The sequence below is a fragment of the Phocoena phocoena genome, chromosome 2 (genome assembly GCF_963924675.1).
Source record: "Phocoena phocoena chromosome 2, mPhoPho1.1, whole genome shotgun sequence".
NCBI classification, from domain to species: Eukaryota; Metazoa; Chordata; class Mammalia; order Artiodactyla; family Phocoenidae; genus Phocoena; species Phocoena phocoena.
In genome coordinates this window covers 133,406,064-133,425,939 of record NC_089220.1, presented here as the reverse complement: position 1 = coordinate 133,425,939, position 19,876 = coordinate 133,406,064, and the positions used below count along the sequence as shown (strand labels likewise).

Genomic DNA, 19,876 nt, shown 5'->3' with positions numbered 1-19,876 from the left:
TTAAACAGAGGGGTCAGAAGGAGAGGAGGGGTCAGGATGGCCAAGCCCAGCCGACGTGACACCTTTGATCCAATCACTCTTCCTCTTTCCAGATCCCAGGAACAAACTCAGTTTTTGGAGACAGCTGCAAGGGGCGGTGAATGTACACAGATCGCTGTAAGAGTAGCTGGCCCACACAGACTCAAGCCCAAGTGTTTAGGGACAGCATTCCACAATCAACTATCACAAGGGCTCCCTATTATTCTCCGAGTAAAATCCCATCTCAATGACTCTCAGTGCAAGGACAGCCTCCACGTTATAAAGCTAGTGCTACTTCCCAGCAGATGTACTTGAGGGATGTTGCTCGTTGGGTCTGGTTACAAGGATTTCTCTATAAGGGATGGAACTATTCACCAAGTTTCTACTCCTCCTGGCCACTTATAATGACTCCTCAAGTGAGTCCAAAGAAGGAAGCCTCTGAGGCTGGGATGATAACACGGGTCACCTAATAGGAAGTGGAAATAGACTCTATTGTAGCAGTGCTTATAGCAGTGACGTTTACCTGACCTGGGATAAATTTAGGATCGTGGCAATCTCTCCACGATGTTCCGCATAGTAAGAGTGTAGTTGGTAGAGAAGCAGAGAGCTGGGGAGAGAGAGGCCAGCCAGTTCCTTCTTGCTTTTGCGGGTGATCTTATTAATCAATTATAAGCTATTCAAGAGGCCACAGCTGTATTGTAGCTCACAGCCCCCTACCACAACTACAGATTTCCAGGTCTGTCTTCCTCGTGAACCATGAACCACGAGAGGGCAGGAAACATGGCCTCTCTCTTCTTACGCTATCTCTAGCCCCTAGCACAGAGCCTGGCACAGAGTAGGTGCTCAATAAATACTGCCAAGTGACAGAGTGAACGGATGAGTGATTGAAAGGTTAAGCAACGTGACAGCTGTATCCTGTTCTGTCCTCTCCCTGTCCCACAGTCCCAACCATTCATCTCGGAAAAACAAGGCAAAATGATAACAAATACAACTCCTACACACAGAGAGGCAGAAGAAGGCAAAGAGGCAGAGCACAGCCAGTGCTTTGGAGGGGAAATCAAAAAGGCCCTCTTACCAACCCAGGGTTCTTCCGAAGGGGCTTAGACACTGCCAGCTCCTCTCCACGCCCCTCTGGGACCTGGCTCTGTATGGGTGGCCCCGGGGGCACAGCCAATCTGCCTCTCCCACTCATTCACCAGGGCTTTACGGAGAGGACATTCCATATAGCTTCTCACTTTCATAACCAGCTTGTCATCTCTGGGAAGTTTCCGATTTCAGGATTGTTACAATTAGTGCAAGAAAAAGAAAATTTGGGTAATTATCTAATTCCAGTAAAACTTAATGGGGCCCTTCCCACCCCAGGCTAATGGTTGGTGCAAAATGTAATTTAAGTTAAGCTGTCTAAGGTTGGGGAAGCATAAAATATTCAGCACAGGGGGCATTACCCCTTGTGGGAGCCATATTTTCTAGCAGACCTTTAGATCAAGATAAGACTCCGGGGCGGGGATTATTGATTTTGCCAGGAGAGGGCAAGAGCTGGTAAGATGAAGCCCAGCTCCGAATTAGCACCGCGAGGGCCCAGGCAGGGCGGGCACTGAGTCTGCCATTGTGGGTAGAGCAGTCACTCCAGCAGGAGCCAGGGTTCTAGGCAAGGCTGCAAGAGCTCAGTCAACTCAGGGGACTCTCTGGACCCGGTCTCCTTGGGTCTATCAATGGAGACCAAGATGAGCTCCTGAAGGCGGTGGTTTCTCGGCGGTCGAGCACCTCGCCCACAAATTGCAATCTGCATCCCTGCCGAAGTTGGCCTGTCCTGGATATTTCTTCTCCCCTCCCCTTCCTCCACCACCCCTCCTAATTCGTCAACTGCTGAAACCTCTGACTGGCTGAAACGGCCTCCTCGTCGCGCGCGGGGGCTGTCCCCAGGTGTTAGTCTTTGTGTCGGGAAAACTTTGTGAGAAACCGAGGGCTCTGGACAAAGAGCGAGCGAGGGAGGGCGTCTGCCAGCCGGCGGGGTACGCCGGGCGGTGCGCGCTCTTCCCTGGGCTCAGCTCTGTACGCGGACGCACCCGGTGCCCCGAGCCCAGCCTCCTTAAGCGGGGAGTGGCAGGCTCCGGCCACATCCCAGCGCCCTCGGGAGCTGAAAGAAGCCGGGCGGGAGAAGCAAAGGCGGGAGGCTGGACACTGGAGTTGACTGGGGTGGGAGGAGGAGGGCAGAGGAGCTGAGCGAAGCTGTCAAACTGCGCGCGGAGCCCCGCGCGGGGCGGGGGAAGGGAGGGGAGGGGAGTAGAGAGGAGGGGCGGACGGGAGCTGAGAGGGAGCGAGCCGGCTCGCCGCGCCTGAGCAACCCTTGTCTGCCGCTGTCGTCGCCGCCGCCGCCGGCCCGGACTCGCCCGGAGCGCAGGGTGTCTGCCCCGCTGGGCGCCGCGCGCGGAGGCTCCCGCGCCTGCCGCTGCGCCCTCCAGCCCCAGCTCCTTGCGCCGGCCCGCGCGGGTCCCGGTGGGCGCGAACCCACCATGCAGCTGCAGTTCCGGAGCTGGATGCTGGCTGCGCTCACGCTGCTCGTGGTCTTCCTCATCTTCGCAGACATCTCGGAGATCGAAGAAGAAATCGGGTAAATAGCTGCGCCTGGGCCCGTGCCGAGCCCTGGCGGGATCTCTTACCACCCCGGTACTCCGCATCCTCCCTCACGCCCGCTTTGTGTGCGCCGCGCCCCCCTGTCGCTCCGCTGGAGAGCCGGGGGACGATTTGGGCCGGGGGTGGCTGTGCAGGGAGCCCGGGACTGTTTGGGGAGCGGAGGGTGGGGGCGCGGCTGCCACTGGGAGTCCCCGGGCAGGGAGCACTGCCAGCCTCCAGCTGGTCCGCGTCGGGGAGCGGACTCGCCCACCCTGCCTCCTTTCCTCTGCATGTCCGCGCGCGTTGTCTCCGGGGTCGAGGGAGGGCGCCCGGGAGTGTCTGGGGCGGGCGGAGGGGCCGAGAGTGGAGGAGGCAGGAGTTTCTTTGTCTCCTGCTCGGCCGCTTTCTCGCTTGAGCAAAGTGGGCAGGGGGCGCGCGGGGATCTCTGTGCTGGGGGAGGGGATCCCCGGGCCGGGGCGGAGGGCGGGGGCTCTTCACGGGCTCCCGGGAAGGCGAGTGTCCCCAGTACCTACAGACACGCACACGCGCCTCCCGCCGGCCCGGGAGCCCAGCACAGGGGTGTGGGCTGACACCGCTAGAGGCGGAGCGCGCGGGGGTTAGCTGAGATCCCTTCCCCACCTTCACCTGGCTTTGGGCGCTTAGCTAATCCCGCGGCTCCCCTTACGCCCCCGGGTTCCTGTGCGCTCGCAGCGCCGCGATGGAGACCTTTCGGGAAAGTCTGTACCACCGCCCTCTCGTCTTCGGGGGCTGGGGAGGAGGGTGCCTAGCACGCGTTCTAGCCCTCGCTTTTCTCCCGATCTCTCCGGGGGCAGCGGGGGAACCGCGAGCCCCTGCCCTGCCGCCGGACTTCCAAGAGTGCGCGCTTGCGGCGCGGGACGCACCTGCTGTGGGTCCTGGAGGCTGAGAGTCGCGCCCCGCCCCTGGGCCGGCCCCTCTCCGCTTCGGCGCTACAAAGAGCCACCAACCCGCTGTAGGCAGGTGGGGGGAGTGTGCAGCCAGGGTTCTGAGGGGCCCTTTGGAGAGCCTCCTGGCCCTGGGCAGAGAGAAAGTGAGGTCGCAGAGTGGGCAGAAAGTCCCTTCCTCCGTGGGGCTAGTCCCGCACCGCGTGCGCCCCTCCTTTGTCCCATCTGTTATTTCATTCACTATCAGCGCTAGTTGAGGGCTCGCTAAGCTGACAGATCCCTCAGAAGGGAAAGGCCAGTCCTGATCCAGGATGCCAAGGCCCTAAGGACTCAAACCTGGGGCAGGCGCCACTACCTGCTCTCTCCTTTTCTCCTTGCCCCTTCCCATCTTGGCCACCGCAGAATTCCTTCTGTGAACTCCAGTGCTCTTCAAGCACCAAACGTTTCTCTGCCTCTCCCTCCTCCTCATTCTCGGTTTCCCCAGGAACTCAGAAAACTTTCACAAATAGTGTTCAGTTAATACACGACATGCTCCCACGCGGAGATAGAGAAACGCTACGTTCTGTAGCTGTTCGCCTCAAAAACGTGGATCGGAAAGGAAATCAGGCAAGGCAAGGCTTGAGGTGATGGAGGACGCGGTGGGGAGGGTCTTCCTCTCGGCTCCTACACTCTTCTCCCAGATGTGGGCTCCGCCTGGCCCAGACCACTTGCTGACCTTGACGTGTGAGGGAAGGACCAGCAGCTGCCCATTGTTCTGCTATGAAAACGTAAGAGCTGCACCCATTCAGGCATCCCTCGCTTATCCATTCACTGAACTTTTACCGAATTTCTTCTATAGGCCAGTGACTTTTAAGTTTTAAAATGCAATCAACAAATCACTTTGCACATAATGCTACACTTCCCTGCCAAATGTGTTGTAAAGCCCTTACTCCCCACGTTAGGTTGTTCTAACGGTATCCAGAAATAAGCTGCAAGGCCTGAGCTAAGAAGGGCATTTACATATATATTTAAATCCCAGGGCTCTTGTGCTATGGATGTGTTTCATTGTGTGTGTGTGGGGGGGTCCTGCTTGGACCCACACTGGGGAAAACTGTCTAACAATTTTGTGTCATCTGGTGTGACATTATCCCCCCTTCTGTTGCCCCTGTCCGCAGGCTGACCCCTGACTTGACCAGTCCTGACCCAGGCCTGAGACCCCTCTCCTGCAGCCCCTCCTCCAGCCCCACCCCCAGTCTTCCCCACACACTGTTAACTCATCTGGGATTTGCCATAACTGGGGGAGGAAGGACATGAAACTGAGGACCGGAATCCCCGCAGCCCCCTATATCTGTTTTTCAAGCCAAGTTTCAAGCTCAGTCTCTTATTTAATCCTTGGAAGCACCCCAGCTTTGAGCAGCCAGCGGGGGCTCAGTGCCCTAGCACAGTGGCCAGTGAGGCGGCGCCAGGAGGAGGACTCATCTTCCTCCCCCTATGCTTTGCCTTTCCGGGAGACCTGGGATCATCCTCGAGACCACGGTGCTATTGCACCAGCCCTGCCCACCCTTCCCCTACTTGATATTGACCTGTGCTAGGGAAGATTACAAATTACGTGCCAGTACCACTCCCTGGGAGAAGACAATTCTGTGAAAGGATGGCTGTTTCTGGAAGACAATGGTGGCACCCTGTGATCTTTTAGGAAGGAAGGAAGGAAAGAAGGAAAAATCTCTTCTTGAAGTAAATTTTCCAAGGATTAACACATGAGAAGTAAAAGAGGAAAGACAATTTCATGTGTATCGTCTAGAGGAACAAAACTGAGATATATTTTTGCTAAACTCTTGATTCCTTTTATTATAAAATAAGGCTTTTGCTGTGGTGATCTCAGAAGTTCTGTCCTGCCCAAGGAATCATATAACGGGTTATGAAGGGCAGGGGTTTTCTTCCAGGGGCTATTTCCCTAGAGACACGTCTCTTCCTAAGTGATGATTTTCAAAGTTCTGTTTCTAAATTGCTTGCTTGGGGAAATGTCTCCCTAGGGCTGAATGAGAAAAAAAAATGTAAAATGCTCTTCAAAGCATTCGAAGAGTGAATTCAAATTCTAAATCAGAGATTGGGTGGAGCTTTGGTAAAACAGCCCCATCAACTCACGCAGCACCCCAAATTTAGAGTCAGTTGGACCAAGTCGTAAGCTAAAACTCTTTTTCTGATTATCCCCTGGGCTTTAGTCTTGAGTGTAACCTTCAAGAGAGAGTTATGGGCACGGCTGTCTTGCCCACCGTGATGCCTTCAGAACCTGACACACAGAAGGCATTCAGTAAACATCTACTGGATAAATATCTTTCTGGGGTCTGGCCCAGTGATGAGCATACACGGCATCCTTAGGGAAGGCTGACACTCACAAAGCCTTAGGGTGGGAAAGGAGTGCAGGGCTCCCCCTAAAAAACCTCCTCTCTTTTTACAATTAGGATAAATTTGACCCTGAGAAGTAGCATCTCTTATCCAAGATCACACCCTGGCTGGTTAGGGACAGGGCAAGCCTGCACAGGTCTCCTCACTTATAACCCAATGCCCTAGTCCCCGAATGAGGTCTCTAATCGTAAAATAGTTACAGAACTCTTATTAAAGAGGATGTAGCTAGTAATAACAGAAATCATGGCAATGGTGAAGGTGAAGATGACGGCGGTCATTAACATTCATTTATTTATTGAGTGCTTGCTATGAACCAAGAGCTATTCCAAGTGCTTTATAGACGCTAACACATGTCATCCTCCTGGCAACCCAATGGTCACCTACTAGTGGCTCCAAAAGCTACTATTTGCTGAGCACAAATACTGCCAGACACCGTGCTTACTGCTTTGAAGCACTAGCTCACTCAGTCCTCACCAAACCTCTTGAAGCTAGGTAGGGTGGCTATCTTTAGCTCATCAGTGAGGAAACTGAGGCTCAGAGAGGTTGTATAACTTGCTTGTGATAAAGCAAATGACCCTAATTCTAAGAGAAGCCAAAGCCCCTGTCTTGACTGCCGTGCTAGACTGCCCTGTCCTTCGAATTCTTTGCCCCCTGCAGTAACATTACATAATAGGTCTCAGAACTAGCCTTCCTAACTCATCCCCCCGCATCCTTTCAAAGGCCCAGTTTTCCTAAGAGCCTGGTCTGACTTAGTAGTTACCTGCTCCCCTGCCCTCAGCGGTTTAGAAGGAGGGAAGGTGAGTAATGAGGATTGGAGAAGGACTCGGGGCTCGTCTCCCCAAAGTGCCCCTCTGGTGCAGTCAAAGTTCAGTGTGATGCTATACCCTGGTTTGCCAGACAAGCTCACTGGCCATGGGCCTGAGCATCCCAGACTTATAGGTGGGGCCTTGGGCTATATAGCTTCTGAAGGAGAGAAAACTCCCATTCCATTGCAGCCCTGATTCTGATGTCAGTTGAATACGCCTTCCTCACTTCTACACACCACAAGATTGGGTATCCAGGAACCTGGACTAGGTGATAGTTAAAGATGCTTAACAACTGGTCCCTCTCGGGCGCTGACCTGCGAGAATGGACATCTGACCGGTCAGAACTGATGCCGTCCAGTACACCATGGTCAGGGTCCTGGTGCCCCCCAAACATCGGACACTGCCTGGGAAGGTAATAGACAAGGAAGGACTAGCTCTGACCCTCAGATCCGTGGGCTGGCAACTACTGCCATCAGCTGAGAATGAGGTGAGGTGTACCTTTCAGTGGATGAGTCCAGGTGGATGAGAAAGGAAATGACCTTGGGCATTCGCAGTCCAGGCACTCTGTAAGAAACACACATATTCACACAAGACCGTGCAACATTTTTTTAAAGCCCATTCTTCGCCCCAGTCCTCATGTACTTCACTCAAGTATAAACATGATTGGAGGATAAAATAGGACAGAAAGAAAGTCTGGTGTTTAACTGACTTGCTCCAAGCCCTTGTTGCCAACTGTTCCTAGCATCAAATTTAAATTGCAAATAGATATCCATCTTAGAAACCAATTCACCACTCAGGGCCTCTTTCCCCTTGTAAAGCGGGGTTGCTTGATTTTAAAATTGCTTAGGTTTTACAAATTGGGGATGTTGTAGATCGCAAATGATAAATACTTCTCAGAGATAGCGGAATTCTATAAAGGCTCCCATTGCTTTTAGCATGGCGTACGAGGTAATACCTAATCTGGCCCCAGCCTCTCTCTTCAGCCTTCCTGGCCTCCAGACATTCTGTATTGCTCACAGTTCCCTGGAATGTACCATGACTTCATGCCTCTGTGCCTTTGCACATGTTCTTACTGCTTTCTAGAACAACCTCCTTGCACACACTATTCTTAACCCCACACCCCACCCATCCTTACTTCCCCTCCCTCCTCCTTTAAGACGAAAGCTAGTATCACCTCCTTTGCAAAGAATTCCAGGGCCCCAGACCTTCCTTGGACAGTCTGGGGTAGCTGCCTCTCCTGTGTGTACACTTAGCATCCCATAGTGACAGTATCCTATGGAGATGGACTCAACAATTTTGTTTTATTTTTTTCCCTTATCCCCAGCCCCTGGTGACAAGTATATGGTTTAGTAAATAGAGCCCATAAAGTATTTTTAGGATGAACAAACTTGGGCCTAGCACATGGCAGAAGTAAGCATTCAGCCTTTCTGACCCCAAAGGTCTACACGATTCTAATAACAATTAAACACCCTCCGCTTGCTCAGAAAGCCCCTTGCTTTTCCCAACATGTGTATCCAACATGGAGGCCACAGCCCAGTTAAGGGCACAGTTTTCATTGTCTCAGAATGTTGTAGAACAGGCCAATGGGAATGAAAGCACCTTTCTAATTTGTAAAAGAGGAGGACCCAGTGATAAGTTTCCCACTGTCAGTTCAGATAAAAAGCAAAGATATAGAGCCCCACCTCCAAGCCTCTGTCCAGCTCATTTTCTCCAGAGAGCCCTTTCTGGCCCTGCCACTGCCGACAGTGCCAGCACCTCCCCCATCCTCCTTCTGCCTGGAGAGGAAATGCCTGCTCTGTCCATCTTTATCACCTTAACGGCTTCCACACTGGCGTTAAGAGCAGACTTAAGTTGGGGCCCACTGTTTCCTTCCAAGGGCTGGTCCCCAGAAAGGATGCTGAACAGAAAGGCTGTGTTGTGTGTTTGAAACATTGAGGGAGTAAGAAGAGGTCAGGTTGATGTGTGTCATCTCAAAGATTTTCTCTATTAAGCACTTTTAAGTGGTGTTATGATTTTCAAACACTGGTCAAACCAGGGAATCGTGATGGATTAGCCAAGACTCATAGCAGCTGCGAGGACCCTCAGTGGGTTTCAGGAGCCTCGCACCTCTCAGCTGCCTCAAGCGAGAACAAATTCAAGAGGCAGGTGGAAAGATACAGTGAAAGGAGTAAGGCAGGGGCAGGAACATGAATGCCACCAGCGGGGTGGTCAGGTGGCCGCCTCCTGCCAGGGAACAGGAACAGGTCCACCTCTCCAGGAGAAGCCCCAAGGTGAGACGCTTGGGTGTCATCTGCGCGCAGGGAAACCGTCCCCTGTGAATGAGTGACTGCTGGTCTGGGGCTTGTCCTTAAGTGTTGGGGTTAGTCACTCTCCTGGGGGGCAGCTGGGCTGGATTTAAATTCTCCCCAGTCTCCTGCAGTTGGTCACTTGGCTAGGAAGCCACCCAGTGTCCTGACAGGACCTGTCTGTCACAGCATTTTCTTAGCTTCAGCTGTCACAGACTTCGCAGTGGCAAAGGGAACTGCTCCAGGGGTGTCTGTATTACACACGGCAGGGACACTTCTAGCACTTGGAATCCTGATTCGCTGCTCTTGGAAACCCAGCGTCCTGCCTTGCTGTGTGGGTGTGTGTTTGAGTTCTGAAATTGCTCTGTGAGAAGGAAGCTCCTGGCTCTGTCACAGAGTTTCCTCAGCACTTTGCTCTTATTGTTGGAGAAACACGGAGACGCTCAGCTCTGCTTCCTGGTCCCCTTTTAAGGCTCCGGGCTACAATTTCTCCTCCTTCTCTTAGTTGATGGCTGGAGGTTGAAATGACCCTGAGGTCAGCATTTCCCAGTGCTGATCCAGAAGGAGAAAAGAAAAGAAAAAATAAAAAACACAATGTAGCCATGACAATTATGTTAGTTTCAAGTATGCCAACTGTCATTTCCCAAGAACTATCCTTTGAGATGCTGTTCTTTTTTTTTTTTCTTTTGGGTATTGATGTCCTTTCTTTCCTGAAAGAGGGTGATGGTAGAGAGTAGTTGTGATCTTTTTCCTAAACTGCCCCAATTCTTTGGAAATGTTACCGATCACTGAAATCTGTAGTCTGGGGTCTCAGTTTACCTTGAAGAGTAAACAGAGGGCATCGCTTCTAGAAACAGGGGCTCATTCCTCATACATCTTTCCTCCGTGGAGGCTGACGCCAGCAGACGATGACAACAGTCATGTTTTTTGGGGCGGGTCTGCTGTGTGCCATATGAGAGCCTAAGCACTTTAGCTCTGTTCGCACCTGTAATCCCCCCAACTAATCCTATGAGGTCCATATTGTTATTATCTCCATTTTATAATGAGGAACCTGAGGCACAGAACAGTTAAGTAACTTGGCCAAGGTCACAGAGCTAGTCACTTGCAGAGCTGGGATGGGAACCCAGGTTCCAGGGAATCAGTAGAACTCTCCCAAACGGACGTACGAAATGACACCCGGTGGGGAAAATATGCGTGCTCGAGCTTCCAAAGGGTGAAGCTTGGAAAGAGAGAGGTCTGTGGGAGAGAGAAACCCGGAAAGCAGCAACGCTGGAAGAGAGCTCAGGAGACAGGAAACTAGAGGTGAGGCCGTAATGGAATATGGCAGCCCAGAAGATCAACGAGATTTAGGGTCGCCAGATCCACAGCATCTTGTTTTGGAATGGTGCCCGCCACTCCACCTTCCCCCTTTCCCTCCCGTCCAGCCCCCTCTTCGTCCCCACCAGGTCTCATCAGAGTGGTTCTGGAGCACATTTGTTTGACCAACTCATTAGAGTAGACACACACACGTACGCACACACTGATGGGAGAGAAAAACAGCACGGACGATTAAGGCCTGGAGGAATTTTCTTCTGGGGAAAGAGAGAAGGGCTAGTGCAGTCCGCTTCCCGGAACCTGGCAAGGAGGGAATAAAGTAGGCTGGGAGGGGACAGGCTTCTGCAGGGAGATTGTACAGGCCCAGGGAGCCCGTTTCCTGGGAGCTGACATTGTGCCGAGAGCTGTACGGGGCAATCTCTTAAGCCTCACAGCTGCCACGTTTGCTCATCAGCAGATGAGGAAGTAGGGGCCCAAAGAGGTGCCAAGACTTGCTAAGGACACACAGCCAGTAACAAGGAAATGAGGTGCCAGCCAAGTTTGCCCGACTCCATCACCCACGCTGTTCATAGTGACTCTGTGTCCCCGAATCACTGGGCCGCCTGCCCCTGTCCCCCCTGCCTCCCGTCTCCTGCCTTGGGCCATTTTCTGTACCACAAAGACAGTTTGCAAAGGGAAGCTGGAAACATTAGGACTTCAGAAAGGACTCGTGGCATGTCAGGTGAGCCTCCCAAGCACTATGGCGACCACGCCCTTGGGTGCAACGTTTCAGCCAAGGCTGAGGAGGGGCACACACCCTTGAACTCTGTCCAGCGAGGTGTGGGCGCTTGCTGTTAGGTTTCCCATCTCCAATTTCAAGAACAAGAATATTGGCCATGCTCGGAGGAGCGCTACACAGGATTAATTCACACCTTCTTGCTTAGTAAATGCCATTAAATAATGCAGCGGGGAGGCTAAGATACCCGGAGAAAATGAGCTGGTAAATTGATAGGCGACTTTCGTTTGCTCTTCTCCTGCAAGCAGCAAAGCCCCTCCTGCTGCACCTCTGAGGCTCCTAAGTTTGGGATTTAGCTCTAAGCCGACTCTGCCTGATGTCCAAACTATACCCCAGTCCATAGGTTTAGTTCCCAGGAGAGGCAAATAGAAGGGCAAGAGAGAAACCCACAGTGGTGTACAGGTCCTGGCCCGGGCAGAGAGCCTCTTAGACTGCATGCAGCACGAGAGAGCAGCAGCTCCTCGACAAATAGCTCCAGAAGACGGGGACCATCTAGCATTGGGGGTGGAGCCAGCTAAGGCTCTGCAGCCCCTTCCCCAGAGGGTACTGCCGCCAAAGCTCTACCCTCCAGCGTCATTAGGATGACTCCCTTAGGGCTTCTTTGTAAATCTCTCCCAGCTGCCAGCCTGGGGCCTTCCTTTTCTCCGGTCAGTAAGGACTGTCAAGTCTTCCCTGTGAGCCAGACTCACTGCTCTTGCCTCTGGACACTAGGCCACACCTTTGGAGCCCCTGGGAGCTGCTATGGAAAGACTGAGGCTCTAATCGCTGATGAAACACTTATTACCTGTGTGACCTCAGGCAGGTGGCTTCACCTCTCTGAGCCTCAGTTTCCTAATCTATATAATGGAGTTACTAGTATCCAACTCACAGTGTTCTGAGGAGTAAATGATAAATCGTGGGAATGTAAAATGGTGCAGCTGCTGTGAAAAACAGCAGGGTGGTTCCTCAAAAAATTAAGAATAGAATTACCATCTGACCCAGCAATTCCTCTTCTGGGTATATACCCCAAAGAATCAAAAGCAGGGATTTGAACAGATATTTTTATACCCGTGTTTATAGCAGTATTATTTGCAATAGCCAAAAAATGTCCATCAACGGATGAATGGATAAGCAAAATGTGGTATGTATATACAATGGAATGTTAGCCTTAAAAGGGAAAGAAATTCTGACACATGCTACAACATGGATGAGCCTTGAGGACATTATACTAAGTGAAATAAACCAGACACAGAGAACGGATATTGTATGAGTCCACTTATATGACTAGAATAGTCAAATTCATGGAGACAGGAAGTAGAGGGGTAGTTGCCAGGAGCTGCGGGAGGGGAGTTGCTGTTCAGTTGGCACACAGAGCTTCAGTGTTGTTTGCAGGATGAGAACTCTGGAGATTGGTTGCACAGCAATGTGAATGTACTTGACACTATTGAACCGTACAGCTGGAAATGGTGAAAATGGTAAATTTTACGTTAGGTGTATTTTACCACAACTAAACACACACACACGCACACACACACACAAATGAAAGCAGCCAGAAGAGTGCCTGGCAGGTGCTCAAGATACATTGATTTATTTGAAGAGCATAGTTGTGGTATTAACAAAGCAACATCAATGTGAGTACTATTTAATTCAAAAAATGATATAGCACAAAAATCATGGTTGGGAGGCAGTAGAGGGAGAAAAAGAGAAAGGGACGTAGACTGGAATTAGAGATATACAAACCATTTCTTTGTTGTGAGCATATCTGGATACACTTGCTGGAGGGGGCCCAAATTCCCAACACCTGGGATTTAGGACCTTGGAAAGTGCAAACATACACTTTTCATGGACTCTCTGTAACTACTCGTTGGCCTGCCTTCCTGTCTAACTTCAGTGGAGGGGTCCATAAGGTCCCTGTCAAAGTCTAAACTGCATGGAAGTCAGGGAGTGGTGGGGGAGGGAAGCAGTGGGGAGAGAGGTGAGAGGCCAAGGGTGCAGATAGCCCAGACCACGCCTCTCTCCCAGATCTGGGTTCCTAGCTGCGCTTTTCTTACCATCTGCTGAGATACAGCTGACTCTCCCCATTTAGGCTCATGCCAGGCAACTCCCAGAAGACAACTGGAGTGAGCAAGTGCCCTGGTTTCCAGGGTCAGGCAGTCCCAAAACTGGGGGCTGTTACAGACAGTGCCGGCCCCACCCCAGAGTTTCTGATTCAGCAGGTCTGGGGCGGAGCCTGAAAACTGGCATCACTAACAAGTTCCGGGTGACGCTGATATCTCTGGCCCTTTCGAGGACCACACTTGGAGAACCACTGGGCCTTGTCAATCAAAGTGCGGTCCTTGGACCAGCCACATGGGCTTCACCTGGAGTTTTGGTAGAAATGCAAAATCTCAGGCCTCACCCCAGATCCACACCTGATGAAATCTGCATCAGAACAAGACCCCAGGTAATGTGCATACACACTCCCTGCACTGGTGGGAATAATTGGTTTCCTGACCTTCTGCAGAGCCCCAGCCCAAGGCAAAGACCTTGGCCCATCAAACCAGGGGAAACTTGTCTGAGGATCCCTGTTGCCCATCAGAGTTGGCCTTGACTCTCAAAAGGATGTCAGAAAAATCAGTAATGGTTATTATTACAGCTGGATGCCTGTGTGCACACCAGGGTTTTTCATACATTATTTCATTATAAAACCCTGGGAAAACCCATTTTATGGATGAGTAAACTGAGACTCAGGTAAAGTAACTGCTTGATAAACACAGAAAAAAGAACTGAATTTTATGAAGGTCTACCTGGCCGTTTCCAGGGTGCCGGGGTTTAGGCCTGTGGATTAACCTTCTTCTCTCCCTTTCACCCTCCCACAAATGAGGCCTGAGGCATGAAGTAAGGCAAGGAGAAATCTTTTTTTTTTTTTTTTAATGCAGTTTATTTTCCATCTCATCCGTGAGGCTTTTTTTTTTTTAATCTAGATTTCAGAGTTAACCCTTTCTTTGCAACTTTCTTGGCCAAGAAGTTCTTAAAACTTGTTTTTTGGGTTTATTTTAGCCATGCCGTGCAGCATATGGGATATTAGTTCTCCCACCAGAGATCGAACCCATGCCCCCTGCATTGGGAGCACAGAGTCTTAACCACTGGACCACCAGGGAAGTCCTAAGGCAAGGAGAAATCTTAACCAAGATTGAATTGATTTATTAAATAAGCTTAAGGAGGCCGCAATGTCTGTACCAGAATAACTTTGACCCAGGGCTGGAGCATGTGATCGAAATTTCCAGAGAAGCTGGTCAGCCAAGTACTCCTTGACTGTGTCATTAAGTCCCCTCATGAGCTTGGCTTGGATGTGATCATTCACACAGTTCCTGGCCCCACTTCACAGTCGGCACACGTGGTTACAGTTCCTTAGATTTCTTGGGGTTCCTGAGTGGTTTTGGTGGCCTGCCCAGCCGGCAATCTAATTCCAAACTCCATTCTCAGTTATAAAAAGCAGAGGAATTGATGGGGGAGGCCTCTAGGGGCTATCAAAGGCAAGTAGAGGGGAGCCTTTAAAAACCAATCTGCTACTTCAGATAAAGACAGCCTCTGGGCAGGCTGGAAACCAAGACTTTAATTGTATTTATTTTTGCCATTACTTTCTATTTAGGGCAAGGGATATTGGTATTCTATTTATGGTAGTGATATAAAGGTTCCTTTGATGATTAATTCATTTAAGTTTTTAAATGAGTCGATTTAAAGAAAACTATTAAGTCAATAAAGTGGGATTAGCAAAACACGTATAGGTAAACCTCCAAAATGACTGAAGTCGATGCTGTGATGTCGTGGTTGCCTTACTTCTCTCTGTGACCATTATCTGCCCCCTTGGCAGCAAAGCCGCGACAAGTCCTTGTAAAACTTCTACAGAGAGTAAGTGAGTTAATCTTCCAAAAAAGTACCTAGTTACAGATACGATTTCTCATTGTATCTGGGAAGTTGCCCAGTGCTCAGAAAAAGAATTCTCCGATGAAACAACCTTGTGGATGACTCAAAAGGCAAGGCTGATTGAGCCCTGCCACCAACTCCCAGAAACACCACTAGGTGAGACTCCCGTCTTAGAGTCTCCCGGCGCCCTCTATATTTTCCTCCTCACGGTTCATACTTCTTGCATGGTGCCTTTCCTGCCTGGTAGATTGTAGCTTTAGGAGGGCTAGGACCATTTCACATCTGTGCTGCGTTGTACTTTCAGCCCCTTGCACAGGGCCTGGCAGAGGGTAAGTGCTGGTTTGGAGAATAAAGGAAGGAAAGGAGGGAGGGCAGGAAGGAGGGAGTTAGTTCCAGAGAGAAGCTCAGAACAGCTCCTGCCACCTACATTCTGCAATCATTTATATATTCCTTTCCATGGCCAAAGGAGAGAAAATATGATGGTTTATATCAGCTCCCACATGATTGTCTGATTTGAAATCCATTGAGTTCCGTCTTGGTTATAGATGAAATGCACTTTTCCTTTTCCCTGATTCCTTGGAGAAAAGACCAGCCCACTGTTAAAGGTATCTTAACAGGGTAATTCATGGTGCTATATACAAGCTCCATGGCCTGGTACGCAGAAGCCAGAGGACCGGAGGGATGTGGATGTGGCCAGAATTGGGAATCAGGTATGCTGGCTCCTGGCAGGCTGAGATCATGCTGATAACAAAGAGATTAATAAGGGTCTGCAACCTCCTCCATCCTGTAGTATCAAGGAGGGTTTTTTTAATCAATGCCGGACTGGCTGGCTTAATGGTACCTAATCTTACCTTTTGAAGCTGGAATATTTGAGAGTTGAGATCAATTGAGATAAAATAAAGCAAACTGTGTTGACTTTTGGGTTTGGGGTCTTCATCAGATTCCCATTGTGTAGTGTTGTTTTTATTTTCTGTCTTGGAAATAGGTGGAGATTAGCCACTGGAGAGGGTTGTTCTGCCTGGACCAGGTGATGGTATATTTACTTCTGTTCTTTTTTTCATCTTCCACAAGATGACTCTCCATGAGGGAAAGATCCATTTCTATCCTGTTCATCTCCATATACGCAGGGCAAGTCGCCCAGTAAATGCTCAATGACTATATCCCAAGTACAGCACTTTAGGGTAACCAGCACACCCTCTGCCAGGGGCCAAGTCTGCTGGAAAAGTCAGTCTGTTTCCAATTAGGTGCAGAAACAGCCGCCTTACGAGGCATCCCAGTGCCCCTGGAGAAGAGCCGCAGGAAGGCTCCCTGGTACCTGGTTCCCGTGACTGTTACCACGAGTCTTGTGTGGTCATCACAAAGCCGTGTGAGTAAAATCCATCTGATTCGTCACACACAAGGGCTCACAAGCCCTGTGCGAGATGCTGGTGACAGGCAAAGATGAACCCAGCACAGAAAAAGTGCTTGAGGAGTTTGTGGTCTGATGGAGGAGAAACTCTTGAAAGTTTAGGCATTTCTCTGGCCAGAGGATCCATACATTTTAAAATATTTATTGATTTATTTTTGGCTGTGTTGGGTCTTCATTGCTGCACGTGGGCTTTCTCTAGCTGTGGCGAGAGGGGGCTGCTCTTGGCTGCAGTGAGTGGGCTTCTCATTGCAGTGGCTTCTCGTTGCGGAGCACAGGCTCTAGGCAGCACGGGCTTCAGTAGTGGCTCGCGGGCTCTGGAGCGCAGGCTCAGCAGTTATGGCGCACGGGCCCAGCCACTCCACGGCATGTGGGATCCTCCCAGACCAGGGATCGAACCCGTGTCCCCTGCATTGGCAGGCGGACTCCCAACCACTGAGCCACCAGGGAAGGACCCCATACATTTTAAAGGATTCTCAAAGGATACCACAAAGCTGAAGAGGAGCTGCTATGAACAGTTGAGACCCTTGAAATGTTGTGAACAGGAATGTGCATCACACATCGTCCTGTGTGAGGATGAGAAACGTGTCTGGGGTGAGTGAGAGCTGGGAGATCTGCCACCTCAAGGGCAGGCCCTAAGCTCTCAGGGCCTCAATTTCCCCATCTGTAAATGAGGTTCAACAACCCCACAGGTCTTCTCTAGCTGCAAAGCATCACCACTGGATACCTTCCCTGTTGAGTGAGTCCAGACTCAATGGAAATAGCTAATCCTTTTTCTACGCCTCTAAATTCCTTGCCCTGAAATCTTAGAGTAGGGCAATAAATAGGTGCTGAGCTATTTTCACCTACCACCTGCTCTACATTTAAAAGGGGAAAAAGCCACTCTAAGGGAGGTGGAAGGCAAACTTACACACTGAGGGTCTGCCACATGCCAGGCATCACAGTGGATGCTTTCACATCTCAACGAAGCCTCTTGAGGAACTGGCAAGACAGGCCCAGCAGCATCTTTATTCCCCGCCTCTCAGTACCACTTGGAGAATCATTCTATTACAGCAGGATGGGTGTTCCTGATCAGTTATGCTCAATGTACCACATTTTAGAAAAGCATGTGAGTGTATGTAATAAAATATAGAAAAGCTGGCATCAGTCATAGCTCAATTGGAGGATTTCGGAAGCCTTCTTCCTTCAGTTATCAGGAAGATTCATTATCACCAGCAAGCATCTCAACCTAGTAAGCATCCCTGTCCTCAGTGGTGAGCCCTGCCATGTCACAGAAACAAAAATTGACAATATTGCGGTCCTAGTGATGATGCTTCAGATCTGTAGGAGCTCCAAAGAGGGAGTCCCCACAAAGGGCGGTGGCAAGAGAAACATTTTCTAGACGAGGTGGGATCAGGGTGGGAACTTGAAGGAATGGTCCAAGACTTAGCTGGAAGAAGAATGAAATGGATGATCCAGATGGGGAGAATGGCCTGAGACAAAGAAGGTTCAAGTGCACATCAAAGAGCTGTTCCTACCTTTGGGACTTGGCTGGAGTGGGGGGCTTCGGGACGACCTGAGGGTGGAGGAAAATACGATAGGACAGGGGGTGCAGAGCCAGGCTGTCAGGATCTGAGGAACTCACACTTGATTCTTTGGGGGGTTGCTTTGGTCTAATCTGGGGTCCAAAGACCTCTAAAGAGTCTGTGATGGGTTTTAGGAGATCCATGAACCTCTTGAAATCTTAGGCATTTCTCTGAGCAGAGGATCCATACATTTTAGAGGACTCTCAAAGGATTCCACAAAGCTGAAGAGGAGCTGCCATGAACAATTGAGACCCTTGAAATGTTTTGAACAGGAATGTGTAGACTGTATGTTGCTGGAAGGGGCAGAAGCTAGGGAGACCACCCAGGTCATCTATAGGAGCAGCATGGAGGGTCTGGGCTGGGGGGCAGGGGCTATAAACGGAAAGGAAGAGAGAGCTAGGGAGTCTTGGTTACAGAGGAGAAATGACAATACTCTGGGATGGTCAGTGATGGCTGAGCCCACTGTGGGTATCAGAATCCAGAGGGAAATCTGTGCCTTAAGGTCCAATGATGAGTTTGACTTTCAACATGATGATTTTAAGAGGATAGAGTTCATCTATGTAGGAATGAAGACATTTAAAAATCATTGAATCACCAATTATTGGAGTGTAGGTACAAAAGAGGCCAGCCAGCCCATTCCCCTGTATTTTCCAGGTACAGCGATGACACCCCAAGCTGGGAAGGGACTTGTCCATGGTCACCTGGATGGTGGGCAACTGTAACCAATACGTAAGCGAATAATATTTAGGAGAGAGGTCAGAGCTGAGATGGAGATCAGAAGCCATTTGGAGGGAGACGGTTGAAGCCATGAGTGTAGCCATCTTTAACGTAGCAGAGACCCCAGGATTAAGCTTCGGTCTTTGCCCTCGTTTAGAGAGTTGGAAGGAGGAACCAAGGGAGCAAAGGGCATGGAGAAGGACAAAGAAGTGAGGGGAGAACCGAGAGACCAAAGCTGTGACCAAGGAGGGCAAGCACCCCCAGCAGAAGGGCACATGGGATGAGGATTGCTCCAGGGCCACTGGCTGGGGCATCAGCGGTCTCTGGGTGACAGTTGAGAGACCTCTTTCCTTGGTGTGGTGAGGTGATGTGAGATTTCAGAGAGGTCCCTGATAAAAGGGGGCCATGATTACAGTCCGGCCTTGCTAGAGGTTTGCGAGGCAAAGAGAAGCAGGTCGAGAGCAGGACCAGGCAGAAGGAGAATATTTTAAAAATTTAAAAAGTGTATTTGTAAAACTAAGGTAAAGAAGCAATGAGGGGAGAGAAGGAAAGAGGGAGAGGTTATATGAGAAAGTCACAATCTTGAGGAGAAAATGGGGCCAATAAACAGAGGTGGGGGTGAAGATTCAGAGACCATCTTATGGGGCGTGGAGGGCCCAGAAACAACATGAATTTTACATGAGGGAAGATTGGGATCCATTCACGCATCAGGCTCCTCTTGCTTTGGGACCATGGCTTGTGCAGACCCCTCCGCCTGATGCTCTTCCCACAGCCCTTTTGAGGCTGCCCTCCTCGTATTCTGGGGTTCTGACAAAATGCCAGCCCCCCAGACAGCTCTTCCCTGCCTGCTCCCAAGGATACCCTCAGTCTCTAATCACTGCTTCTCCTCGTTTCTTCTTAGCATCACCCAGTGTATGGATGGGTGGTTATGATTCTGTTCCTTTGCTGCAGCGTTTCCTGTATGTGTATGTGTGTGTTTCTTGTCTCCAAATTTCAATTTTAAGAACCTTCAGACTGGAGAGTGTCTCCATCCCCCACTGTGACCCCAGAGCCCAGCCCGGGGCCCATCATACACGTTAATTAGAACAAAAAGAAGAGAAGGAAGAAGAATTCATTGTCGCTTCTCCACTATCCATCTGAGCAGATGCCTCCTCAAGTCCCCATTCAGACACCCGATTCTAGCAT

At 50.4% G+C, this 19,876-nt stretch overlaps 1 protein-coding gene across 2 annotated transcripts in view; it reads left to right on the top strand.

Annotated features, from left to right (window-relative positions):
* Positions 1–2,531: 2,531 nt before the first annotated feature.
* ST8SIA2 (ST8 alpha-N-acetyl-neuraminide alpha-2,8-sialyltransferase 2) overlaps positions 2,532–19,876 on the top strand; it is a 57,021-nt gene continuing 39,676 nt past the window's right edge. For both annotated transcript variants that reach the window (XM_065871838.1, XM_065871837.1), the window contains exon 1: positions 2,532–2,629. In XM_065871838.1, coding sequence (XP_065727910.1) covers positions 2,532–2,629 — 98 coding nt within the window. The remainder of the gene's footprint in view (positions 2,630–19,876) is intronic.